At 44.6% G+C, this 24,475-nt stretch overlaps 1 protein-coding gene across 3 annotated transcripts in view; it reads right to left on the reverse strand.

Annotated features, from left to right (window-relative positions):
• slc30a7 (solute carrier family 30 member 7) overlaps nt 1–24,475 on the reverse strand; it is a 115,738-nt gene that overhangs the window by 16,696 nt on the left and 74,567 nt on the right. For 2 of the 3 annotated variants that reach the window (XM_068037551.1, XM_068037550.1), the window contains exon 11: nt 16,782–16,842. The exons of the other annotated variant lie outside the window; for it this stretch is intronic. In XM_068037551.1, coding sequence (XP_067893652.1) covers nt 16,782–16,842 — 61 coding nt within the window. The remainder of the gene's footprint in view (nt 1–16,781; nt 16,843–24,475) is intronic. 3 annotated transcript variants of the gene reach the window in all.

A 24,475-nucleotide genomic window follows, 5' to 3' on the forward strand; every position in this document is an offset into this window, starting at 1 on the left:
CTAGCAAAGGTCAGAAATGTAGGTGAGCCCTGGGCACTTTACAGCCTTCTGGACTCAACATTGAGTTCAATAATTTTAGTCATAACCTCTGCCCCCATTTTTTTCCTGTGTGTTTTTTTGGGCTTTTTTTTTGTTTGTTCCTTCCCCACCCCCTGTTTCTTTCTTAATCCTTTACTTTATGTTTGGACAGCTGCTCTCCTGCCCTTTACACTCATCCAGATACATCTGTTGTATCTTTACTTGGCTTTGTACCATGAAAACTTTTGTCATTTAATCTCTCCTGCCTTCCCTTTTGTTCTTCTCCCCACCCACCCCACCCCCAACACCTATCACTTGCTCAAAGCCTATTATATTTCTAACCTTTGCCAGTTCTGATGAAAGGTCATCGACCTGATCCATTATCTCTGTTTTTTGTCCATAGATACTGCCTGACCTGCTTCCAGCATTTTTTGTTTTTGTCCCTCTGGTTATCAGCCTTCCTGCCAGTGGAAACAGTTTCTCCTTATCTACCCCATCAAAACCCCTCATAATTTTGAACACCTCTTTTAAATCTCCTCTTAACCTTCTTTGCAATAAGTACAACAATCCCAGTTTCTTTAGTCTGTCCACATAAATTAATTTCTTCGTTCCTGATATCATTCTAGTAAATCTCCTCTTCATCTTCTCCAAGACCTTGACATCCGTTCTAAAGGCCTGCTCCCGGACGTGAACCTGACAGGACCCAACGACATGTGTCGGGTTCGGGTCAGGTTGGGTCGCACTTCCGGGTCCAGCATTCAGGCTTGGGTCAGGTCGGGCCTGATCAGACAAGCTCTATCACCACCTCAGGTAAGTGACTTTAATGTTAATTTACTTTTTGGATTTTAAAGGTGGTTTTGTTACAGTTTTTTTAAGCTTGTGCAGGTAAGGAACAAAGTGAAAAACGGAAGGTAAGTTAACTGATGGTCAGGTCGGGCGCGGGAAAAAATGGAAGGACTCGGGCCAGCTCGGGTTCTGTCGGGCTTGGGTCGGGTCTCATTTGCAGACCCGAGCTGGCCTTTGATCCGTTCTAAAGAGTGGTGCCCAGAATTGAACACAATATTCTAGATGAGCTCTAACCAGTGATTTACAAAAATTCAGCATAACTTCTTTTGTGCGAGTCGCTGGCTAGACCAGCATTTGTTGCCAATCCCTAATTGCCCTTGAACTGAGTGGCTTTCTAGGCCATTAGTGAACTAGATGGGGTTTTACAACAACTGATAATGGTTTCCTTTAGCTTTTAATTCCTGATTTATTAATAGAATTCAAATTTCACCATCTGCTATAGTGGGATGCAAACCTATATCTCCAGAGCATCAACCTGGGCTCTGGCTTACGCAGCCAGTGACATTACCACTATGCCACCACCTTTCCTTTGCTTTGGTATTCTATACCTCTGCATATGTTGCAGCCCTCTACCTTAAACTGGTTGTTTTCAGGACAAAGCTAACATTCTGTGTTAACTGGATTACACTTGCATTGCAATCAACATGCAATAGCATATAATAGCCTCACTCCTGAATGAGTAAAGGCCATAGATATTGTCTTGTCACTGCATGAATATTTCAGCTCAACCAGCTGTTGTTGTAAGCAAGATTTAAAGCAAATAGCCTCATCTCTTAAACTTTAAAAGATAGAAATATTCTCATGATTTGAAACACAATAGATTTCCATGTCACTTGAGTGTGATCCTACTGGATACTGTATAGGTGTGTGTGTGTACATGCATAGGATCAGCCTTGATTGTGATGCCCTCTGTGATTCAATAGCCTGTCAATGTTCACCGTCTAGGCTTGAGATAACTGGGAGCCTTCTGTACCTATAGAATTCTACTTCAGCATGAGCCAACCTTCGGCAGAGGAGGAGAAATAATTGGTAAAAAAAAAGTAATACTGCAGGGTGCTGGCAATGTGGAATGGGATTTGAGGAAAGGGAAGACAATTTGGCACTCATGCTGAGACCGTTTGTTAGAATACCATTTCTCTTGACCCCCCCCACTGTTGCTTATCCAACACCCAGTACTGGATGAGCAGAAATTTTCACCAATTAAATATTGGGAAGACTGAAGCCATTGTTTTGGTTCCCACTCTAATCTCTGTTCCCTAGCTACCGACTTAATTCCATTCCCTGGCAACAGTCTAAGATTAAGCCAGTCTGTCCGCAACCTTGTGGTGTCACATTTGATCCTGAGATGAGCTTCGATCTCGTATACGTGCCATCACTAAGACTGCCTATTTCCACCTCCCTAACATCGCCCGACTTCACCCGTCTCAGCTCATCTACTGCTGAAACCCTCATTCCTGCCTTTGTTATCTCTAGACTTGACCTTTCCAACACACTACTGATAGGTCTCCCACATCCAACTCTCTGTAAATTTGAGGTAATTTAAAACTCTGCTGTCTTAACTCACACCAAGTCCCGTTCCCTTATCACTCCTGTACTCACTGACATACATTGTCTCTCGGTCCAGCAGTGTCTTGATTTTAAAATTCTCATCCTTGTTTTCAAATCCCTCCATGACCTCGACCCTCCCTATCTTGATAATTTTCTCCAGACCCACAACCCTCCGAGATATCTGTGCTCTTCTAATTCTGGCCTCTTGTGCAACACTGATATTAATTGCTCCACCATTGATGGCTGCACCTTTAGTTGCCTAGGCCCCAAGCTCTTGAATACCCTTCCTACACCATTCCATCTTTCCACTTTGCTTTCCTCCTTTCGACACTAAGCTTTTGGTCATCAGACCTAATATCTCCTTTTGTGGCTCAGTGTCATATTTTGTTTTATAATCCTCCTGTAAAACATCTTGGGACGTTCTATTATGTTAAAGGCACTATATAAATATAAGTTGTGTTGTTGCTGAGAGAGGAACAGGTGACCTTGGTATTGGCCCAGTTTTGTTTAATTTTCTGGTCTGGCAAAGCTGCTGTGTTTTGACAGCATTTTCAGTTTCAATTTCCGACCAGACCTTGTAGGTTTTCTGCTTTTCTATTTCTCCCATTTTTCCCTGGGCAGGCCTCTTCCTGCCTTGGCTATTTACATATTCTTTAGTTTCTTCAATTTTTTTTTCTGTTGTTTGATTGAGTTGATCTTTTAAATCAGTTTGCCTTTCTTTTAAACAGGCTACAGGTTATTTACGAATTCTCTCCATAATTGGCATATATTTTTGTTTCCCCCCCCCCCCCCCCCCTCTTTTTCCCTGATTCTTTTAAAATGCTACATTAGAACAATGACTACACTTCAGAAATACTTCACTGGCTGTAAAACATTTTGGGACATCCTAAAGTTGTGAAAAGCGTTATTTATCATTTCATTGTTCAGTTCTGACACATTGGTCTGTCTTTTTTTTCCACAGCTGGCGACTGACCTACTATATGTTTCCAACATTTTCTGGTTTTATTTCAGGATTCATGAACTTTTTGTTTTATTACAGGCACAAACAATGGATCGTGAAGAACTGCCAAACCACACCCAGTTTATTTCAAGTCAATTAACTTAAAAAGTTTGTTTTCAGATTCTAATAACCACTGATTTACTAAGTACTTGGAAGATGCTATAATAAGCAGTGGTTGATTCTGCTGTCGTAGGACCAATGATCTCTGGTGTTTAAGTACTGTGACATTCTGTGCAGCCACATATTTCTGGGTAGTTGTTTATATTTTGGCCTTGCCTCATTCTGGCCTTGCCTTCCCAGCCCACAAGACTTGATGGGATCCAAATCGAGTTTACATTTTGTGATGCTATTTTTAATGAGTTATTTGTAGTTCATTTGGTGACTACATAATGAGTTTCTGTTCTGATTGATGTGTTATTCTTCCATCAATGATGTGACTATACATACTCTCTTCGAAATCAAACTTGCTGGATGTTTCTCATTAAGGGCTGTGAAACACAAGAGCCTTCAAAATGTTTTGAGTAAACTAAATAGCAGAGCCCTGCCCTGCTGTCGTTCACTGAACCATGAATATCACAGTATTGCTCAGGAAACCTTTACCATCACTTCTCCAAAGACACCTAGTTTTATTTTCACATCCTGGGACAGATATAATCTGGTGGGTCACACGAGAATTAGAACTTTACTCATTCTCTCTTCCTCAGACGAGCTGTCTCCTTCCACACTGTCCTTAAGGTCCGCACCTCTCCGGAGGGCTGTGTTATGGAGAGCACAGCAGACCATCACAATGACCGAGACCCTTGCAGAGCGCCACCCAACTAGTCCAGACACTGGAACTGCATCTTCAGGAGTTCAATGGCCTCCTTTATTGTGGTCCTAGTGAGCAGGTGGCATTGCTTGTATTGCCTGTGCCTCTGCTTGGGGCTGTCATGGAGGGGTGATTAGCCATCTCTTCAGGGGATATCCCTTGTCCCCAAGTATCCATCCAGAGACTTTGGGGGTTGGAATGAAGAACTGAAGCAGCCTGGATTGGCGGAGGATGAGGGAGTCATGGCAGCTGCCAGTAAAGTGAGTGCACACATAGAGGAAGCGCTTGTTATGGTCGCAGACCAGCTGAATATTGAGGAAATGGAAGCCCTCCTTTTGATGAATCTGACTGGGCGGTCACTGGGTGCCTTGATTGCCACATGGGTACAATCGTGAAGCCCTGCACCTGGGAGAATCCAGCAATAGAGGCGAAACCCACTGCCCTCTGTGCCTGTGGGTCATGTCTGTCTGGAATTGAGTGTACTGTCCAACTCTGGCAAATAGAGCATCAGTGACCTGCAAGATGCAGTTGGGTATAGCCATTTTCAAGATACCACCAATGTCCACAGCTGATCCTTGGAAGGAGCCAGAAGCAAAGAAGTTCAAGGCCACAGTGACTGTGACAACTACTGGCAGAGAATGGTGACCAGTGCTGTGAGGTGTGAGGTCTTTGACGATGAGGGCACAGATGTCTGTGACCATTTGCCTGGGGAGTTGCAGTCTCCTGGGGCACTGGTTCTCGACCATCTCCAGGTAGCTCCAGCTTCAACGATAGATCCTGTACTAAGGGTATGATCTCCTAAACCTTCCTGCCTCTCTGCCCATCCTGCAAAGGGTGTTGCTACTCATCGCCACTGGGCCCAAAATTGGCGAACTGTGCCCCCATTGCCAGCTGCTGCTTTCCTTGTGCTCAGGTGGGTTCCCAGTCTTGTCCCCTGCTGTTATGCCCCTGCGATGCCTGGAGGGCAACGAGCCCCTGCACTGTCCACTCCCCCCATCACCTGCGCTGGCCCGATGTCACCTGTCTCACAATGGGCCGGTCATCCTTTCATGGGGGCCAGCTAATTCCCTGGGATGGCCATGACTGGCCCCCCACTGTACATCTGCCTCCATTCAGTTTGTCAGCCCCAGATAGCATGTGCAGCCCATGCGTCCCTGTGAAAATTACAATGTGCCCCTTAATGAGCTCCTTAATAATCTTAATGGCCTTTGTAATGGATCGGTGGGATCTCTTCACTGCTCTCTCCCCACCCTGGTGAAACTGGCTGACACCAGGAATGGTGTCAGGAAACTTTTTCAACCCCCACCTGCCTCCTTTCCTGCCCTGAGTGGGACTCGAAAATTCAGCCCCACGTATGTATGAGTACATTTAATCAAGGATGCAACCTCTGTGTTCACTTGCATGCATATGTTGACTGATGGTCTGAGCCCAAGCTCCTCTACTTATCAATTGACTGAGTCTTACCCCTGCTCTGCCTGGTCTTTATCTTCCCCTGTTTCTCTCCTTCTCTACCGCCAATACTCCAAGTCTCCCTCCCTCCTCATTTTCTGCCATGTGCCCCATTTGGTTACCCCATCCTACTTAATGTTGTTCCCATATGAATTATCTGCTACCATCCGAGGCTTGATGTGCATGTGCTAATGCAAAACTTGAACATTTTCTTTATCCAAAGATGATTTGCCTTCTCCAAAAATGCTCTGTCACCAATACAGCCTTGATCCATCTTTGCAATATTAGCCGCCTCCACTCATAGCTGCTCCCCACTGCCACCAAGACTCCAATCCATGCCTTTAGCACCAATGCTTTCCGAATTGAACTCTGCTTCCACCCTGCACAAACTAAAACTCATTCAGAGCAGTGAGTGGCGGGAGAGGTAAGCACAGAGCTCAGTGCAAGGTCTTTAGACGGGAAGGGCAAGTTAAAAGTAAGGATTAAGCGGTGAGCACCATGGTAATTGTCTGCCATAGCCACCTTAACCAACATCATCATCTTACTATAACAGGTTCATTCTGAAGAGTAAGGACCATTTCAAACTCCTCTTTATTACAAGCTATCTCTTTCAAACTCCTCTCCTCTCCAATAAAAGCAAAATACTGCAGATGCTGGAAATCTGAAATAAACTATCAGTAGTTTTGGAGACCGCATTTAAATAATGAGTCCCTGGAAAAATGGTGAGGTATTTGCATTCCAAAGAAAAGGGTTCTGCTTCAATTTTGTCGCTGTGTCTTCAGATACAGCGGCGCAGTGGTTAGCACCGCAGCCTCACAGCTCCAGGGACCCGCGTTCGATTCCGGGTACTGCCTGTGTGGAGTTTGCAAGTTCTCCCTGTGTGTGCGTGGGTTTTCTCCGGGTGCTCCGGTTTCCTCCCACAAGCCAAAAGACTTGCAGGTTGATAGGTAAATTGGCCATTATAAATTGTCACTAGTATAGGTAGGTGGTAGGGAAATATAGGGACAGGTGGGGATGTTTGGTAGGAATATAGGATTAGTGTAGGATTAGTATAAATGGGTGGTTGATGTTCGCCACAGACTCGGTGGGCCGAAGGGCCTGTTTCAGTGCTGTATCTCTAATCTAATCAAAAAAAACCCAGAAAGTTTGTGATGGAAATCACATCTGCTAAAAGGAAACATATTAATTTCATCATATGGGACACTGCTTGAAACTTTTTACTGGACATTGCAAATAACTTTTAAAAAAAAGTAGAACTGAAGAGCTGAAAATATGGTTGCACATTTGCATTCTGAGAAGACAAGGGCTGGCTGAGAGACACATAAATAGAGAGACAATGGGGGTGCTCCTTGATTCAATTAGCAAGATTGATCTTGGCAATAGTGGTGATCAACACTCTTTTACTTTGTAGGAGCCAAACTCCACCCCCACCCCACCCCAACCAAGTGTGTTTGAAAGACTTTGAAATCCAACAACCCTCCAAGAAGTTGCTGTTTCAACCAAAGAAAAGGTCACATGACCTACCTGCTGGTAAGACTGGGGCTTTTGAATTCTGCCTCACAGAAAGGAAACAGACTGCAATTCTGACCTTCAAGAGGAAGACATCTCTCTTTCTCTCTCCAGTAAAGTCCCAGGAAAACCACGGTGGCAGCTTCTACGCTTCAAGATTACAGATAAAGCCTCTCTTTGGCCTTCTGGTACCAGAGAAGCCAACCTGGAATTGTGCATGTGGCCCCAGCAAGGAGTCCAAGACCTTAACTTCAATTGAAGACATTAGACCAAGGACTTCTATGATTCTATAGTAGAGAGGTCAGTGACTAAGGGGTATAGATTTAAAGTGATTGTTTTGATTAGAGAGAAGATGAGGAAAACATTTTTCTCATGGTGGTGAGGGTCTGGAACTCACTGCCTGAAAGGGTAGTTGAGGCAGAAACCCTCAACTTATTCAAAAGAAATCTGGATATGCACCTCAAGTGCTGTAATCTGCCAGGCTATGGACCAAATGCTAGAAGGTGGGATTAGAATGGGTGGATTGTTTTTCGACCGGCACAGACACGATGGGCCAAGTGGCCTCTTTCCGTGCCTTAAACTTTCTGTTATTCTATGATATTAAGAACCATATCTGTATTCCATTTATTACAAACTCTACTTCAATCCCCCAACACTCTCTTTCCCTCTGTATCTATTTGTGTGTGTGTGCCTCTCGTATGCCTGTGAGGGTGGATGCATCGCATATTTTAGTAATTTTAACCGGGTTAGAATGTTAAGGCTAATAAACTTACATCTTTCTTTTTTAAACTCAAGAAAACTGTCTGATTGGTTCATTAGCAATTGCAATTAGAGTGCTGTGAGCAAGGGCTCACTGAGGGGATAAGCTAAAAGATAAACCCTATTACGGCCAAACCAGAGAAGGGGTGAGAGGGGACCCTGAGACCCCTTCCTCACCTGGTCGTAACAGGGCTGGAAATACTGAGCAGGTCAGTTCTGATGTAAGGTCACAGACCTGAAACGTTAACTCTGCTTCTCTTTCCACAGATGCTGTCTGACCTGCTGAGTATTTCCAGCACTTTCTGTTTTTATTCTTCTCCTCTCTATCCTCACTTCTAATGCCAGTAGAAAGAGCTCATAAATATTTTCAGCTCCACAACTGAAGCTATCCAGTCATTTGCCTATACTCTCACCCGCTCCTCCTCCATCACCACATTCCCCTACATCAGTTCTGCTCCTACAAACACTCAATAACTTCTTCTCCAGATGACCAGCCCTTGACAGACTTCTTTGCTTCATTAAATCCTTTTGAGACAGCTGTTGACCACCTCAGCCCAATGTTCACTATTATAAACTATTCACTATCTACAGGCATTATGTCACCCCTTCAGCACTGCCGTTATCACCCCCATAAAACTACCATCATTGACCTCTTTTGTCCTTATCTCATCTGTTACTGCTGATTTCATCAACCTCCACTGATTCCCTTTCCTCCACACATAATTTAAAATTTTCTCCTCATTTCAAAATTCTCCAGAGCTTCACTACACCCTACCTATGCAATCTCCAGTCCTATATCCTAACTCACACCCTCTGCTTTTCCACACTGGCTTACTGTGCATTCCCGCCCTCTGCTCCACTACTGGTGGCAGGTTCTGGAGCCATCATGCCCCTGGTTATGGAATTCTCATCCTTAAACCATTCCAACTTGCCACATCACTCTTAGCTTTCAAAAGCCTCCTCGAACTTGTCTAATTGCCCACCTGTCAGCCATCCCTGCTATTTTTTTCTAATTCCTGCTTGCTATCAATTCACTGCCCCTTAATCCAGTGAATCTGCTTGGCACATTTTGCTGTCTATGACCTCTCTATCTCTGTCTACCTGTTCTCTACATATCCTCCATTAGGCTATATGAGATCCAACATTCCATAGAGGTTCAAGGGTTCACTTCATCAGTAACCATCTCACTTTAAAAACTTTAAATTGGAAAAAATGCTAATTTGTTCCCAAAGACTGATTCAGCATGGACTCGTTATACACACAGAATACTTCTGGATAAATAAAAAATACTTATGAGGTTTCTGAAATAACTCATTATGTCCCCTGCAACATTCTGTACTCCACTGTGTCTCAATGTGTATCCTGTATGGAATTATTAAACGGGTGGGTTCCAAAGTCCACCCCTCATCCTCGCCGTGGAACCTGGGAAATAAGTAACAAAGGGTCGATCAAAGCAGGGTGAAGAACTCTTTATATCCTGGGCCCCTTCACTTTTCGTGAAGGCCTGTTAGGAACCCTAGAAATACTCAGCAGACAGGGCACTGGCAAGCAAGTCCTCAGTGGTAGAACAGCCGGCAGAAGATGTGCTGTCTGAAATATCTCAACAGCTGTTCTGGCAGACAAAGGCTGCAGCAGAACGAACCACCCCCCCCCCCCCCCCCCCCACCCCCACCCCGCCACCCACCCCCACGCAATCGTCTTGGTTTCCTTGCCATTGGTCTGTCAAGATATGTGTGTGGAAGCTGGTGTACAATGGTTTCTCCATGCTAATAGATGGCCCACATAGGCGTCTTCCTTTCCGAGCACATCCTCCAAGCCCTTCGGCGACCAGCAAATGCGACGGGAGCAGGATTGTGTTGTGATGAGCTGGCACGGAGATGGCCATTACAAGAAGGTCGTCTCGCACTTGGATGAGGCAGGGGTGCCTTTCGGTAGCCGTAACTGTGACTGAGCAGCCCTCTTGAGGGTCCACTCTGCTCACCCCTTATTGGAGAGGGGACTAGAAAAAGTAGTCTGCCTCACCTCTCCCGACTGGATAGCCACGTCCAGAGAGATCACCTTCTGTGGTAGAAACACATAAAAGACACAAGTAGTAAAGTATCAGGACCCTAATGGACCCACCCGTGAGTGAGTGCCTGGAGCATCGCACTGAGTGCATTACCTGAGAACTCCGGCGATATGACATTGACATCACCGCTCTGAGTGAGACCCGGCAAGCTGGAGAGGGGCAGCTCAAGGAACACTGAGGCAGCTATACTTTCTTCTGCAAGGGAAAATCAGAAGAAGAACGCAGAATTCACAGAGTTGGATTTGCCATCAAGAATGAACTTGTCAACCAGCTTCATGAGTTCAATCCTGGAAGCAATGAACACCTCATGACTTCGTTTCAAACTGGCAAGGAGCCCATACACCACCGTGATAAGTGCATATGCCCTAACTCTAGATGTCACTGACAAAACCAAGGAAGATTTATATGGCAAACTTGACCAAGCTCTTTGTGGGATTCCAAAGGAGGACAGGCTTATTCTTCTTGGAGTCTTCAATGCCAGAGTTGGAAAAGATTCCAATCTTTGGAATGGGACTATTGGGCAGGGAAGGAATTGGAAATGTCAACTCCAACGACATTCTTCTCCTTACCAAATGCGCAGAACATGGGCTTATCATCACCAATACCCTGTTCTGCCAAAAGAACAAGTACAAAACATCATGGCTACACCCACAGTCCAAACACTGGCACCTGATCAATTACACAATCGTCCATGCCCTGAATCGCAAAGATGTTCACACCACCAGAGCAATGACAGGAGCTGATCACTGCTGGTCTGATCACAGACTTATTCATTCAATCATGTCCATCAAACTGGCTCCCAAACGATGGATACAGAAGAAAAGATGTCCACGAAAGATTAACATCAAAGCTCTGAAGGATCCAATCAAAAGAGATCGATTCCAACACTACCTTAGGGAAAAAATTTTAAACTTCAATCGAGAACAGAAGAAGAGTATCCACTTGGGATGTCCTTAAGTCCAATATCATCAATGCCTGCAAAGGTACACTTGGACATCAGGAAACATCAGGACTGGTTTGATGAAAATGATCAGGATATCAACGAACTGATTGATCACAAGCACAAGACCTTCTGTGTCTCGCGGAATGACCCAAACTCAAAGCAAAAGAAACTGGCTTACCAACAAGTAAAGGCAGAGATACAAAGGAACACCCGCAACATGAAGAGCAGCTGGTGGGCAGACAAGACAAAGGAAATTCAACATCTTGAATGATATCCATGGCTTCTTCACTGCCATGAAGTCCATTTATGGCCCAAGTACCCAAGGATCAGCTCCTTTTTGGCCTAAGGATCTGTCTACAAGAACAAAAGAAATAGGAGCAGCAGTAGAACATGTGGCCCATCGAGCCTGCCCCGCCATTCAAAACGATCATGGCTGATCTTGGGATTCAACTCCACTTTCCTGCCTGCTAGCCATACCCCTTGATTCCCTGAGAGACCAAAAATCTGCGACATGGGGGAGATCTGATGAAAGAAAGGGAAGCTGTCAACGTTCATTGGAGGGAGCACTTTGTAGACATTTTCAATCAAGAATCTATTGTTGATGAGAGTGTTTTCAACTCCATCCTACAACATCCAGTTAGAGACGAGCTCAGAACTTTGCCAACAGATGGAGGTGATGAAAGCCATCACACAAATGAAGAACAACAAAGCAGCAGGAGGTGATGGAATCCCTGCTGAAATCTGTAAGCACGGAGGAGAGGAACTAACATCACAGCTCCACACCCATATCCTACAGATCACGAATGAAGAGGAAGTCCCAAATGATCTCAAGGACGCCATGATTGTGACAATCTTCATGAGAGGGGACAAATCCAACTGTGGAAATTACAGAGGCAGCTCCCTGCTCTCCATTGCAGGAAAGATCATTGCAAGAACCCTCTCAACCGACGCATTACACTTGCTGAAGAGCTACTCCCCAAATCTCAACGTGGGTTTAGGCACAGCTGACATGATTTTCACAGCTCGCCAACTACAAGAAAAATGTCGCGAACAACATCAATCTCCCTGCATAGCATTTTTTGACTTGACAAAGGCCTTCGACTCTGTAAATCGTGAGGCACTCTGGAAGATTCTTTTGAAGTATGGATGTGCTCCAAAATTCATCACCATCCTTCACCTGCTTCATGATGATATGCGAGCAGTGATTCTTAGCAATGGATCCATTACAGACCCCTTTGAGATTAAGACAGACGTTAAACAAGGTTGTGTTACTGCCTCAACTTTTTTGTCGATCTTCCTATCAGCCATGCTCCGTCTGACGAGAGATGAACTCCCCGAATGGACAGTAAACTATTTAATCTCAGGCAACTCCAATCAAAACCTAAGACCACCCTGACTTCAGTCATTGAGCTCCAATACTCTGATGACACTGCAGTAAGTGCTGTGTCAGAAATGCAGAAATGGATCTTCAGAGAATCATCGATGAACTTACTGAGGCTTATGTGAAGATGGAACTTACACTGAACATTCAGAAGACCAAAGTCCTCCATCAGCAAGCTCCAAATGCACACGCCCCAGCCCCATTGATTAGGATTCATGATGATTGCCTGGAAAATGTCTTGGAAGTTATCTTTCACAGAAGGCTGACATTGGCAAAGAAATCCAGCATCTCCTGAAATCTGCTGGTGTGGCCTTTGGCCACCTGAGGAAACAAGTGTTTGAAGATCGTGACATCAAAACTGAAACCAAGCTCATGGTCTACTATGTGGTCGTGATCCCTACCTTACAGTATGGGTCTGAAACATGGACAACGTACAGAAGGCAAATCAAAGCACTGAAGTCATTTCATCAATGCTGTCTGCGGAAGATCCTACATATCAAGTGGGAGGACAGGCGCACCAACATCAGTGTCCTCTCACAAGCAGGAATCACAAGCGTCGAGGCTATGATTAGCCGCCATCAGCTTCGTTGGGTTGGTTATATAGTTTGGGTGTCAGATACCTTATTTTTTAATTCATTCATGGGATGTGGGCGTCACTGGCTAGCCCAGCATTTATTGCCCATCCCTAATTGCCCTTGAGAAGGTGGTGGTGAGCTGCCTTCTTGAACTGCTGCAGTCCATGTGGGGTAGGTACACCCACAGTGCTGTTAGGAAGGAAGTTCCAGGATATTGATCCAGCGACAGTGAAGGAACGGCGATATAGTTCCAAGTCAGGATGGCGTGTGACTTGGAGGGGAACTTGCAGGTGGTGGTGTTCCCATGTATTTGCTGCCCTTGTCCTTCTAGTTGGTAGAGGTCGTGGGTTTGGAAGATGTGTCTAAGGAGCCTTGGTGCATTGCTACAGTGCATCTTGTAGATGGTACACACTGCTGCCACTGTGCGTTGGTGGTGGAGGGAGTGAATGTTTGTAGATGGCGTGCCAATCAAGTGGGCTGCTTTGTCCTGGATAGTGTCGCGCTTCTTGAGTGTTGTTGGAGCTGCACCCATCCAGGCAAGTGGAGAGTATTCCATCACAATCCTGACTTGTGCCTTGTAGATGGTGGACAGGCTTTGGGGAGTCAGGAGATGAGTTACTTGCCGCCAGATTCCTAGCCTCTGACCTGCTCTTGTAGCCACAGTATTTATATGGCTACTCCAGTTCAGTTTCTGGCCAGTGGTAGCCCCTAGGATGTTGATAGTGGGGGATTCAGTGATGGTTATGCCATTGAATGTCAAGGGGAGATGGGTAGATTCTCTCTTGTTGGAGATGGTTAGTGCCTGCTTCAGTATCTGAGGGGTCGTGAATGGTGCTGAACATTGTGCAATCATTAGCGAACATTCCCGCTTCTGACCTTATGATTGAAGGAAGGTAATTGATGAAGCAGGTGAAATTGGTTGGGCCTAGGACACTACCCTGAGGAACTCCTGCAGTGATGTCCTGGAGCTCAGATGATTGACCTCCAACAACCACAACCATCTTCCTTTGCGTTAGGTATGACTCCAACCAGCGGAGAGTTTTCCCCGATCCCCATTAACTCCAGTTTTGCTAGGGCTCCTTGATGTCATACTCTGTCAAATGCTGCCTCGATGTCAAGGGCAGTCACTCTCACCTCACCTCTTGAGTTCAGCTCTTTTGTCCATGTTTGAACCAAGGCTGTGATGAGGTCAAGAGCTGAATGGCCCTGGCAGAACCCAAACTGAGCAGGTTATTGCTAAGCAAATGCTGCTTGATGGCACTATTGATGACACCTTCCATCACTTTACCGATGATTGAGAGTAGACTGATGGAGCGGTAATTGGCCGGGTTGGACTTGTCCTGCTTTTTGTGTACAGGACATACCTGGGCAATTTTCCACATTGCCAGGTAGATGCCAGTGTTGTAGCTGTACTGGAACAGCTTGGCTTGGGGCGCAGCAAGTTCTGGACACAGGTCTTCAGTACTATTGCCGGAATATTGTCAGGGCCCGTAGTCTTTGCAGTATCCAGTGTCTTCAGTCGTTTCTTGATATCACGCAGGGTGAATTGAATTGGCTGAAGTCTGGCATCTGCGATGCTGGGGACTTCAGGAGGAGGCCGAGATGGATCATCAACTCGGCACTTCTGGCTGAACATTGTTGCAAATGACTGCAGAGCTTAAATCTGATCCGTTGGTTATGGGATCACTTAGCTCTATCTATTGCATGCTGCTTACGCAGTTTGGTACGCAAGTAGTCCTCTGTTGTAACTTCACCAGGTTGACACCTCATTTTGTGGTATGCCTAGTGCTGCTCCTGGCATGCCCTCCTGCACACTTCATTCAACCAGGGTTGGTCTCCTGGCTTGATGATAATGGTAGAGTGGGGGATATGCTGGGCCATGAGGTTATAGATTGTGGTTGAGTACAATTCTGCTGTTGCTGATGGCCCACAGCGCCTCATGGATGCCCAGTTTTGCATTGCTAAATCTGTTTGAAATCTATCCCATTTAGCATGGTGATAGTGCCACACAACATGATAGACGGTATCCTCAATGTGAAGGCGGGACTTCATCTCCACAAGGACTGTGCGGTGGTCACTCCTACCAATGCAGTCATGGACAGATGCATCTGCAGCAGGCAGATTGATGAGAACGAAGTCAATTATGTTTTTCCCTCGTTAGGTCCCTCACCACCTGCCGCAGACCCAGTCTAGCAGTTATGTCCTTTAGGACTCAGCCCTACGGTCAGTAGTGGTGCTACCGAGCCAGTCTTGGTGATGGAACTTGAAGTCCCCCACCCAGAGTACATTCTGCCCCCTTGCTACCCTCAGTGCTTCCTCCAAGTGGTGCTCAACATGGAGGAGTACTGACTCATCAGCTGAGGGAGGGCGGTAGGTGGTAATCAGCAGGAGGTTTCTTTGCCCATGTTTGGCCTGATGCCATGAGACTTCATGGGGTCCGGAGGCGATGTTGAGGACTCCCAGGACAACTCCCTCCCGACTGTATACCACTGTGTCGCCACCTCTGCTGGTTCTGTCCTGCCGTTGGTACAGGACATACCCGGGGATGGTGATGGTGGTGTCTGGGGCATTGTCTATAAGGTATTATTCGGTGAGTATGACTATGGCAGGCTGTTGCTTGACTAGTCTGTGGGACAGCTCTCCCAACTTTGCTCCAAGCCCCCAGATGTTAGTAAGGAGGACTTTGCAGGGTCGACAAGGCTGGGTTTGCCGTTGTCGTTTCCGGTGCCTAGGTCGATGCCGGGTGGTCTGTCCGGTTTCATTCCTTTTTTAGTGACTTCATAAGGTTCCCAAGGGAGGTCTTCTTCCCCCATCTCAGGCAGGGCAGACACACCAGAAGAGGACAAAAGGAGAGCTTCCAGGATGTGCTGAAAGCCAACATGAAGAAATGCAACATTGACATCAGCTCCAAGGAGACCGTCGCCCTGGACAAAACCAGACGGAGGCAGAGTCCATGGGAAGGATCCCAGCATTTTGAGACCCAATGAAGAGGAAAAGTGAAAGCGGCAAAAAGAACAAGCCATGACCCGAACTAATAATACACGACCAGACATCCCACATGACAACTGTTACGATCAGGTGAGAAAGATGTCTATTACTGTTTATTGTAACAGGGTTTAATTTTTTAACACGCCGTGTTTTGAGCTCCCCTTTTTGTGAATCCTAGTTCACAGTTTCCAATTATAAGGCAAAGATCAGGTTTAAAGAAGAAATGTGAAATTTATTAAACCTTAAACTTAAACTCTAATGCGGTTAACGCCTCCGGATATACGACGCGCCCACGCTAGCACGCACACGTGATACACATATGCAAATAGGGACAGAAAAGAGCAGAAGAAAAATAAAATGGAGAGGTTTGAGGCAGTGTCTAAAAGAGAGTTTCTTGTTATTGTTTCTGTGGTTCCAGCTCGCTGCAGAGTCCTTGATTGTAGACAGCTCTTACTTTTCATTGGGGCCCAGTATTATTCTTAAACCTAGTTCAACGTAGGAGACTTTTCTCTCTTTGACGTTCTCGTGTCTTCAATGGTTTCCGAAGCTGGTGTGAGCGAGATGAGAGCAGACAGGAGAGAGATGTTCGCAAACCAGGATTCAGGAGCTTTCTCATCTCAAACACTGCTTTCTCCAATTTAAAACTCTCAGTTCAAACCTCTGCAACAGCCAGTTATTCATGTGACTAAAACTGGTCCGACCACTTCTTCTGTGCATTGGGGAAACAATGTCTGGGTTCCCATTGTTCTAGCGCTGTCTGTTATTATGCAAATGTCTTTCCAGTCAGGGGTTTGCAATTTTATGTTTTAATGTACATGTGGCGAAATAATGTTTGCCTCAGTCTTGGCAGGTGGGGGTCTTGCCTGACAACAACAAATGCCCTACGTACCATCAAGTCTGTAGATCCTGAATCGGCCATCTTCGGATTCACGGAAGACAATCATCCTCACCTGCAAGGGACAGCCAATAATATTAAACGGGTGTAGATTGATGAGAGTGTTTTGCATCATATAACACATCGTTACTCTCCAGTTTCTTAAATGTTTCCTAGACTGGGGTCCGGGTACTTTGGTTTATTCAGTATTTCACCAACTTCATTTATAACTTGCATTGTGAAAAATGAAGTTAAGGAAAAATTATCTCCTGTTTTTAAATCCTGTGCTGAAATTTGACCTGCTTTCAAATTAAACTGGAAACAGTTGTGTAAAACTTCCTTTGAGGATGATGCTGCAGGCTGTTTATATATTCCCAGGAATTAGCAGGAGCAAGTTCCCTTTTTCATCAGCACTTCCTGATTCACATGTCACAGAATGGCTGCAGCTATTTATAATCACTGGGAAAGACTCCTGATATCAGAGCAGTGTTTAGTGTTAGTATCAATGCTGATATGACTCAGAGGGTGAGACTCACTGTTCAGAGATATCCGGATTATCAAAGCATCTCTAAGCCTTCCTGAACTTGAGTTATTAAAGTCATGCTGCATCATAAACAGCCCCAACTACTGCACGTTCATTTTCTGTTCAATTTTGAATAGCTACATGAAGCCAGAACACAAGGATCTACGGTTCAATTATCGTGATGATTAATATTAGAAAATTGCAAAGACATATTTTTATGTTCTGCTGACACTCTGCCTTCTTTCCATGTTCTCTTTATCTCTCCTCTTTGTTTTCTGCAGCTACAAAATACTTTAAATTATTGCATCTTCTTCCTTCATCATCAGTACCTTTAATTTAAAAAAATATTTTATGTGGGTAAGTGACTCGATTGCTAATTTACTTTTTGGACTTTAAAGGTGCTTTTGTTAGTTATTTAAACTTGTGCAGGTAAGGAACAAAGTGAAAAACGGAAGGTAAGATATCTGTTGGTTGGGTTGGGTCGGGTGTAGGAAAAGATGGAAAGACTCGGGCCAGGTGGGTCTTGAGAGAGAGAGAAAAGCAAGTCGAAAAAGGAGAAGTAAACAAAGGATCCGAATTAAAGGCCTGCTCAGGTCTGCAAATGAGACCCGACCCGAGCTTGACAGAACCCGTCCGACCCCAAGCCCGACCTGGCCCGAGTCTTTCCATCTTTTCCTACACCCGACCCAACCCAACCATCAGATATCTTACCTTCCATTTTTCACTTTGTTCCTTACCTGCACAAGCTTAAATAACTAACAAAAGCACCTTTAAAGTCCAAAAAGTAAATTAGCAATAGAGTCACTTACCTGAGGTGGTGATAGAGCATGTCCGATCCGGCCCAACACGACCTGAGCCCAAATGCTGGACCCGGAAGTGCGACCCAACCCGACCCGAACCTGACACGTCGTCGAGTCCTGTCGGGTTCAGATCAGGTAGCAGACCTTTGGTCTGAATGTTGCTATTTAGGACTGGTACTTGATTGTATTCAGTGGGGTTAGGTTCTTCTAAGCCCACAATGAACTGCCTACTTAAAATAGGATTTTTCAAGTTATCCTGTTTGGTTGGACTGTGCCTAATTCCGCAATCCTACTGACCTACTTAAATTAGACCTCTTTCATGTTATTACCACTGTTTGATTGAGACTGTTTTGGTATGCTATGCCCCATTCCCCTGTGTGCAATTTTAATTGTATTTTAATCAGGTTGGAGTCATGGAATCATTACTGCACAGAAAGAGGCCATTTACCCATCGGGTCCATGTCAGCTCTCTGTAGAGCAATTCATTTATTCAATATTTTGGTGATATTCTTTCTTAGGTTATGGGCGTCACTGGCAAGGATGGCATTTCTTGCCTATGGCTAATTACCCTTGAGAAGATGGTGGTGCCTTCTTGTATCTCTGCAGTCTAACTGCTGCGGCAACACCAAGAGTGCTGTTAGTGAAGGAGTTCCAGGATTTTGATCCAAAGACACTGAAGGAATGGTGATATATTTCCAAGTAAGGATGGTGTGTTACTTGGAGGGGAACTTGCAGGTTGTTGTGTTTCCATGTGTCTGCTGTACTGGTCCTTCTAGGTGGAAGAGGTCGTGGGCTTGGAGGGTGCTGTCGAAGGAGGCTGTAGTGCATCTTGTAGATAGTACACACTGCTGCCGCAGTATGTCAGTGGTGGAGGGAGTGAATGTTTAAGGTGGAGGATAGGGTGCCAATCAAGGAGGTTTCTTTGACCTGGTTGGCATCAAGCTTGCTCAGTGTTGTTGGAGCCGCACTCATCCAGGCAAGTGAAGAGTATTCCATCACACTCCTGACTTGTGCCTTGTAGATAGTGGACAGACTTTAGGGCATCAGGAAGTGGGTTACCTGCCACAGAATTCCCAGTCTCTGACCTGCTCTTGCAGCAACAGTATTTATGTGACTGCTCCAGTTCAGTTTCTGGTCAATGGTAACCCCCAGGATGTTGTTAGTGAGGCATTTAGTGATGATAATGCTTTTGAATGTCATGGGGAGATGGTTGGATTCTCTCTTGTTGAAGATGGTTATTGCCTGGCACCTGTGTGGCACAAATGTTACTTGCCACTTATCAGCCCAAGCCTGAATGTTGTCTAGGTCTTGTTGCATCTGGCCACAGACTGCTTCAGTATGAGGAGTCACGAATGGTACTGAACATCATATGATCATCAGCAAACATCCCCACTTCTGCCTTGATGATGGAGGGAAGGTCATTGAAGAAGCAGCTGAAGATGGTTGGGCCTAGGACACTAACCTGAGGAACTCCTGCAGTGATGTCCTGGGACTGAGATGATTGGCCTCCAACAACCACAACCATCTTCCTTTGTGCTAGGTATGACTCCAACCAAGGGAGAGTTTTCCCCTTGATTCCTGTAGACTCCAGTTTTGCTACGGTTTCTTGATGCCACACTCAGTCAAATGCTGCCTTGATGTCAAGGGCAATCACTCTCATCTCACCTCTCGAATTCAGCTCTTCTGTTCATGTTTGGACCAAGGCTGTAACAAGGTCAGGAGCCGAGTGGCTCTGACAGACCCAAACTGAGTATGGGTGAGCAGGTTTTTGCTGTTTAAGTGGCACTTGATAGCACTGTCAATGACACTCTCCATCACTTTGCTGATGATCGAGAGGAGACTGGTGGAGTGGCAATTGGCTGGATTGGATTTGTCCTGCTCTATCCTCGTAGCCCTGTAAATTTATTTTCCTCAAGTGCCCATCCAATTTCCTTTTGAAATAATTAATTGACTCCACTTCCACCACTCTCTTAGGCAACGGTTTCCAGATGATTACCACTCACTGCATAAAAAAGTTCCTCCTCATATCCTCCTGTATCTCTTGACCAAAACCTTCAAACTTTATCTGCTAGTCTTTGTACCATTAGCTAATGGGAACAGCTTTTCTTTGTCTACCTTATCTAAACCCGTAAAAATCTTGTACACCTCTATCAAATCTCCCCTCAATCCCCTTTGCTCCAAGGAGAACAACTCCAGCTTTTCCTACCTAACCTTGAAGCTAAAATCCCTCATCCCTGGAACCATTCTGGTGAATCCCCTCTGCACCCTCTCAAGGACCCTCACATCCTTCCTAAAGTATGGTGATTAGAATTGGACACAATACTCTAGTTGTGGCCTAACCAGAGTTTTATAAAGGTTCAGCATAACTTCCCTGCTTTTGTACATAATGCTTCTATTTATGAAGCCCAAGATCCCATATGCTTTGCTAACTACTCTCTCAATATGTCCTGCCACCATCAAAGATCTATGCTCACAGATTCCAAAATCCTTCTGTCCCTGCACACTCTTTAGAACTGTGCCATTTAGTCTATATTGTCTCTCCCTATCCCTTCTGCCAAAATGCATCATCTTACACTTCTATATTAAATTCCATCTACCACCTGTCTGCCCATTCTGCTAGCCTATCTGTGCCTCGTTACAGTTGATTGGTATCATCCTCACTATTTGCCTTGCCTTCAAGTTTGGTATCATTGGCAAATTTTGAAATCTTTCTCTGTATTTCAATATCCAAATAATTTATATATATCAAAAAAGCAGTGGTCCTAGTACTGACCCTTGGGGAACACCAGTCTGAAAAACAACCTCATACCACGACTTGCTGTTTTCTGTCCTTAAGTCAATGTTTTATCCAAGCTAACACTGACCCCTTCTATTCCATGAGCCTCAATTTTGTTAACCAGCTGTTTATGTGTTACTTTGTCAAATGCTTTCTTAAAATCCCTATAGACAACATCCACTGCATTCCCTTCATCAACCTTCTCTGTGACTTCATCAAAAAATTCAATTAGATTAATCAAGCTTGATCTTCCTTTTACAAATCCATGTAGTTACTAGGAATGTCTTTGCACCCTTTCTTGAATAGGGGTGCCACATTTGCCACTGTCCAATCCTCTAGCACCTCCCCCATAACTAGGGAAGATTGGAAGTTTATGACAAGCCCTTCTGCTATCTCCACCCCCACTTCCTTTGGCAACCTAGGATGCAAGCCATCCGGACCAGGGGACTTATCCACTCTAAGCATAGCCAGCCATTTCAGTACATCCTGCCTAATAATTTTCACCCCATCCATCATCTCAACCATCTCCACTTCTACCAATATTTTGTCAGCATCCTCTTCCTTAGTAAACACAGATACAAATTACTCATTAAGTGTTCTAGCCTTGCTCTGCGCCTCTAAGCATATGTCACCCTATTTGACCCCAATTGGCCCCATCCCACCTGTTACTGCCTGCTTACTGGTTACATGCTGGTAGAAGATTTTTGGGTTCCCTTCTATGTTAGCTGCCCTTCTATTCTCATATTGTCTCATTGCCAGTCTTACTTTCCTCTTCATTTCCCTGCTTCACTGGTTTTCACTTGAAGAATTCATCTGACATGCATTATAAACCATCAGTTTTATTTCATTATATTCTCTAACTCCCTCATCATCCAAGGAGCACTGGCTTTGGTTCCCTTACCTTTTGCCCTTGTTGGAATGTACCTAGCCTGTACCTGAAATATCTCCTCCTGAAAGTTCACCCATTATTCCAATACAGTTTTTCCTGCCAATCTTTGCTTCCATTCTACGCTGGCTAGATACCCTCTCCTCCCATTGAAGTTAGCCCTCTTCCAATATAGAAGTTCTATTTTAAAATGTTCCTTGCTCTTCTCCATTATTAAGCTAAGTTTTATGATACGATGATCACTCTTACCCAAGTGTTCCCCACACTTGGTCCAGTTCATTCCCCAGCACCAGATCCAGCAATACCTCCTTTCTAGTTGAACTGAGAATATACTGGTCAAGGAAGTTCCCTTGGAACACATTTCAGAAATTCCTCCCCCTCCTTTCCCTTTACTCTAACATCATCCAATCAATATTTGGGTAATTAAAGTCCCCCAATATCACTATTCTATAGTTCTTTCACATCTCTTTGATTTCCTTACAGATTTGCTCCTCTATCTCTCTCACTATTTGGAGGCCTATAGAATACCCCCAGTAGCATGCCCATCCCTTTTTTGCTTCTCAACGCTAACCAAATGGATTCTGTCTTTTCCCCTTAAGGACATCCTCTCTTTCCAACACTACAATGTCTTCAATGTGCATAGACAACGGATAGTCTTCAAAGATATTTCTTCAAGGCACAAAAACACCAAAAGTAAAGGCAGTCAACCGTGGATAACAAAGGAAGTTATGGCTTGTATAGGATTAAAAGAAAAGGCCTATAAAGTTGCCAGAAATAATAGTAAACCTGAGGACTGGGAAGATTTTGGAATACAGAAAAGGAGGACCAAGAAACTGATAAGGAAAGGGAGAACAGAATATGAATATAAACTAGCAAAAAACATAAAAACAGACTGTAAAAGCTTCTATAGGTACGTAAAAAGGAAATGCATGGCTAAGACAAACGTGGGCCCATTACAGGCAGAGTCAGGAGAATTTACAATGGGGAAAAGAGAAATGGCAGAGGAGCTAAATGATTACTTTGTGTCTGTCTTCACTGAGCAAGGTACAAGAAATCTTCCAGAATTAGAGATCCAAGGGATTAGGGAGAATGAGGAATTGAAGGAAATTAGTATTAGTAAGAAGATTGTAGTGGAGAAATTAATGGGGCTGAAGGTTGATAAGTCCCCAGGACCTGATATTCTACATCCCAGAGTGTTGAAAGAGGTAGCTATGGAGATAGTAGATGCATTGGTGGTCATCTTCCAAAATTCGATAGATACTGGAATGGTTCCTGCAGATTGGAAGGTAGCAAATGTCACCCCACTTTTTAAGGAGGGAGGGAGAGAGAAAACAGGGAATTACAGACCTGTTAGCCTTACATCAGTCATTGGGAAAATGTAAAAATCTATTCTAAAGGATGCAATAAATGGATAATAATGATCTGATTGGGCATAGTCGTTTATGAATGGGAAATCATGTTTGACAAGCCTGTTGGAGTCTTTTGAGGATGTTACTCACAGAATTGATAAAGGAGAGTCAGTGGACGTAGTATACTTGGATTTTCAGAAGGCTTTAGATAAAGTCCCCCACAAATAGTTGGTTAGCAAAATTAAAACACATGGGATAGGAGGGATACTGGCATGGATTAAGGATTGGTTAACAGGCAGAAAACAGAGAGTAGGAATAAATGGGTCATTCTCGCATTGGCAGGCTGTGACTAATGGGGTACCGCAAGGATCAGTACTAGGCCCCAGCTGCTTACAATATATATCCATGATTTGGATGTGGGGACCAAATGTAATATTTCCAAGTTCGCAGATGACACAAAACTACGTGGGAATGTATGTTGTGAGGAAGATGCAAAGCGGCTTCAAGGGGATTTGGACAGACTTAGTGAGTGGGCAAGAGCGTGGCAGATGAAATATAATGTGGAAAAATGTGAGGTTATCCACTTTGGTATGAGGAATGGATGTGCAAAGTATTTCTTAAATGGTAAGAGATTAGAAAGTGTAGATGTACAAAGGGACATGGGTGTCCTCGTTAATAAGTCACTGAAAGCTAACATGTAGGTGCAGCAAGCAATTAGGAAAACTAATGGTATGTTAGCGTTTATCGCAAAAGGATTTGAGTACAGGAGTAGTGAAGTCTTGCTTCAATTGTACAGAACCTTGGTTAGACCACATCCAGAGTACTTTGTGCAGTTTTGGTCCCCTTATCTTCAGAAGGATATTATTGCCATAGAGAGAGCGCAATAAAGGTTCACCAGACTTGTTCCCGGGATGGCAGGACTGTCCTATAAAGAGAAATTGGGGAAACTGGGCCTGTATTCTCTAGAGTTTCGAAGAATGAGAGGTGATCTCATTGAAACCTACAAAATACTTAATGGGTTAGACAGGGTAGATGTAGGTAAGATGTTTCCCCTGGTTGGGAAGTCTAGAACTAGGGGACACAATATCAAAACAAGGGGGAAGCCACTTAGGACAGAGATGAGGAGAAATTTCTTTACTCAGAGGGTTGTGAATCTTTGGAATTCTGTACCCCAGAAGGCTGTGGAAGCTCAGACACAGAGTATGTTTAAAGTAGAGATTGACAGATTTCTAAATATCAATGACATAAAGGGATATGAGGATAGTGTGGGAAAAAGGCATTGAAGTGAATAATCAGCCATGATCGTATTGAATGGCGGAGCAGGCTCGATGGGCTAAATGGCCTACTCCTGCTCCTATGTTCCCTAATTTCCCAT

This window comes from Heterodontus francisci, chromosome 8 (genome assembly GCF_036365525.1).
Source record: "Heterodontus francisci isolate sHetFra1 chromosome 8, sHetFra1.hap1, whole genome shotgun sequence".
NCBI classification, from domain to species: domain Eukaryota; kingdom Metazoa; phylum Chordata; class Chondrichthyes; order Heterodontiformes; family Heterodontidae; genus Heterodontus; species Heterodontus francisci.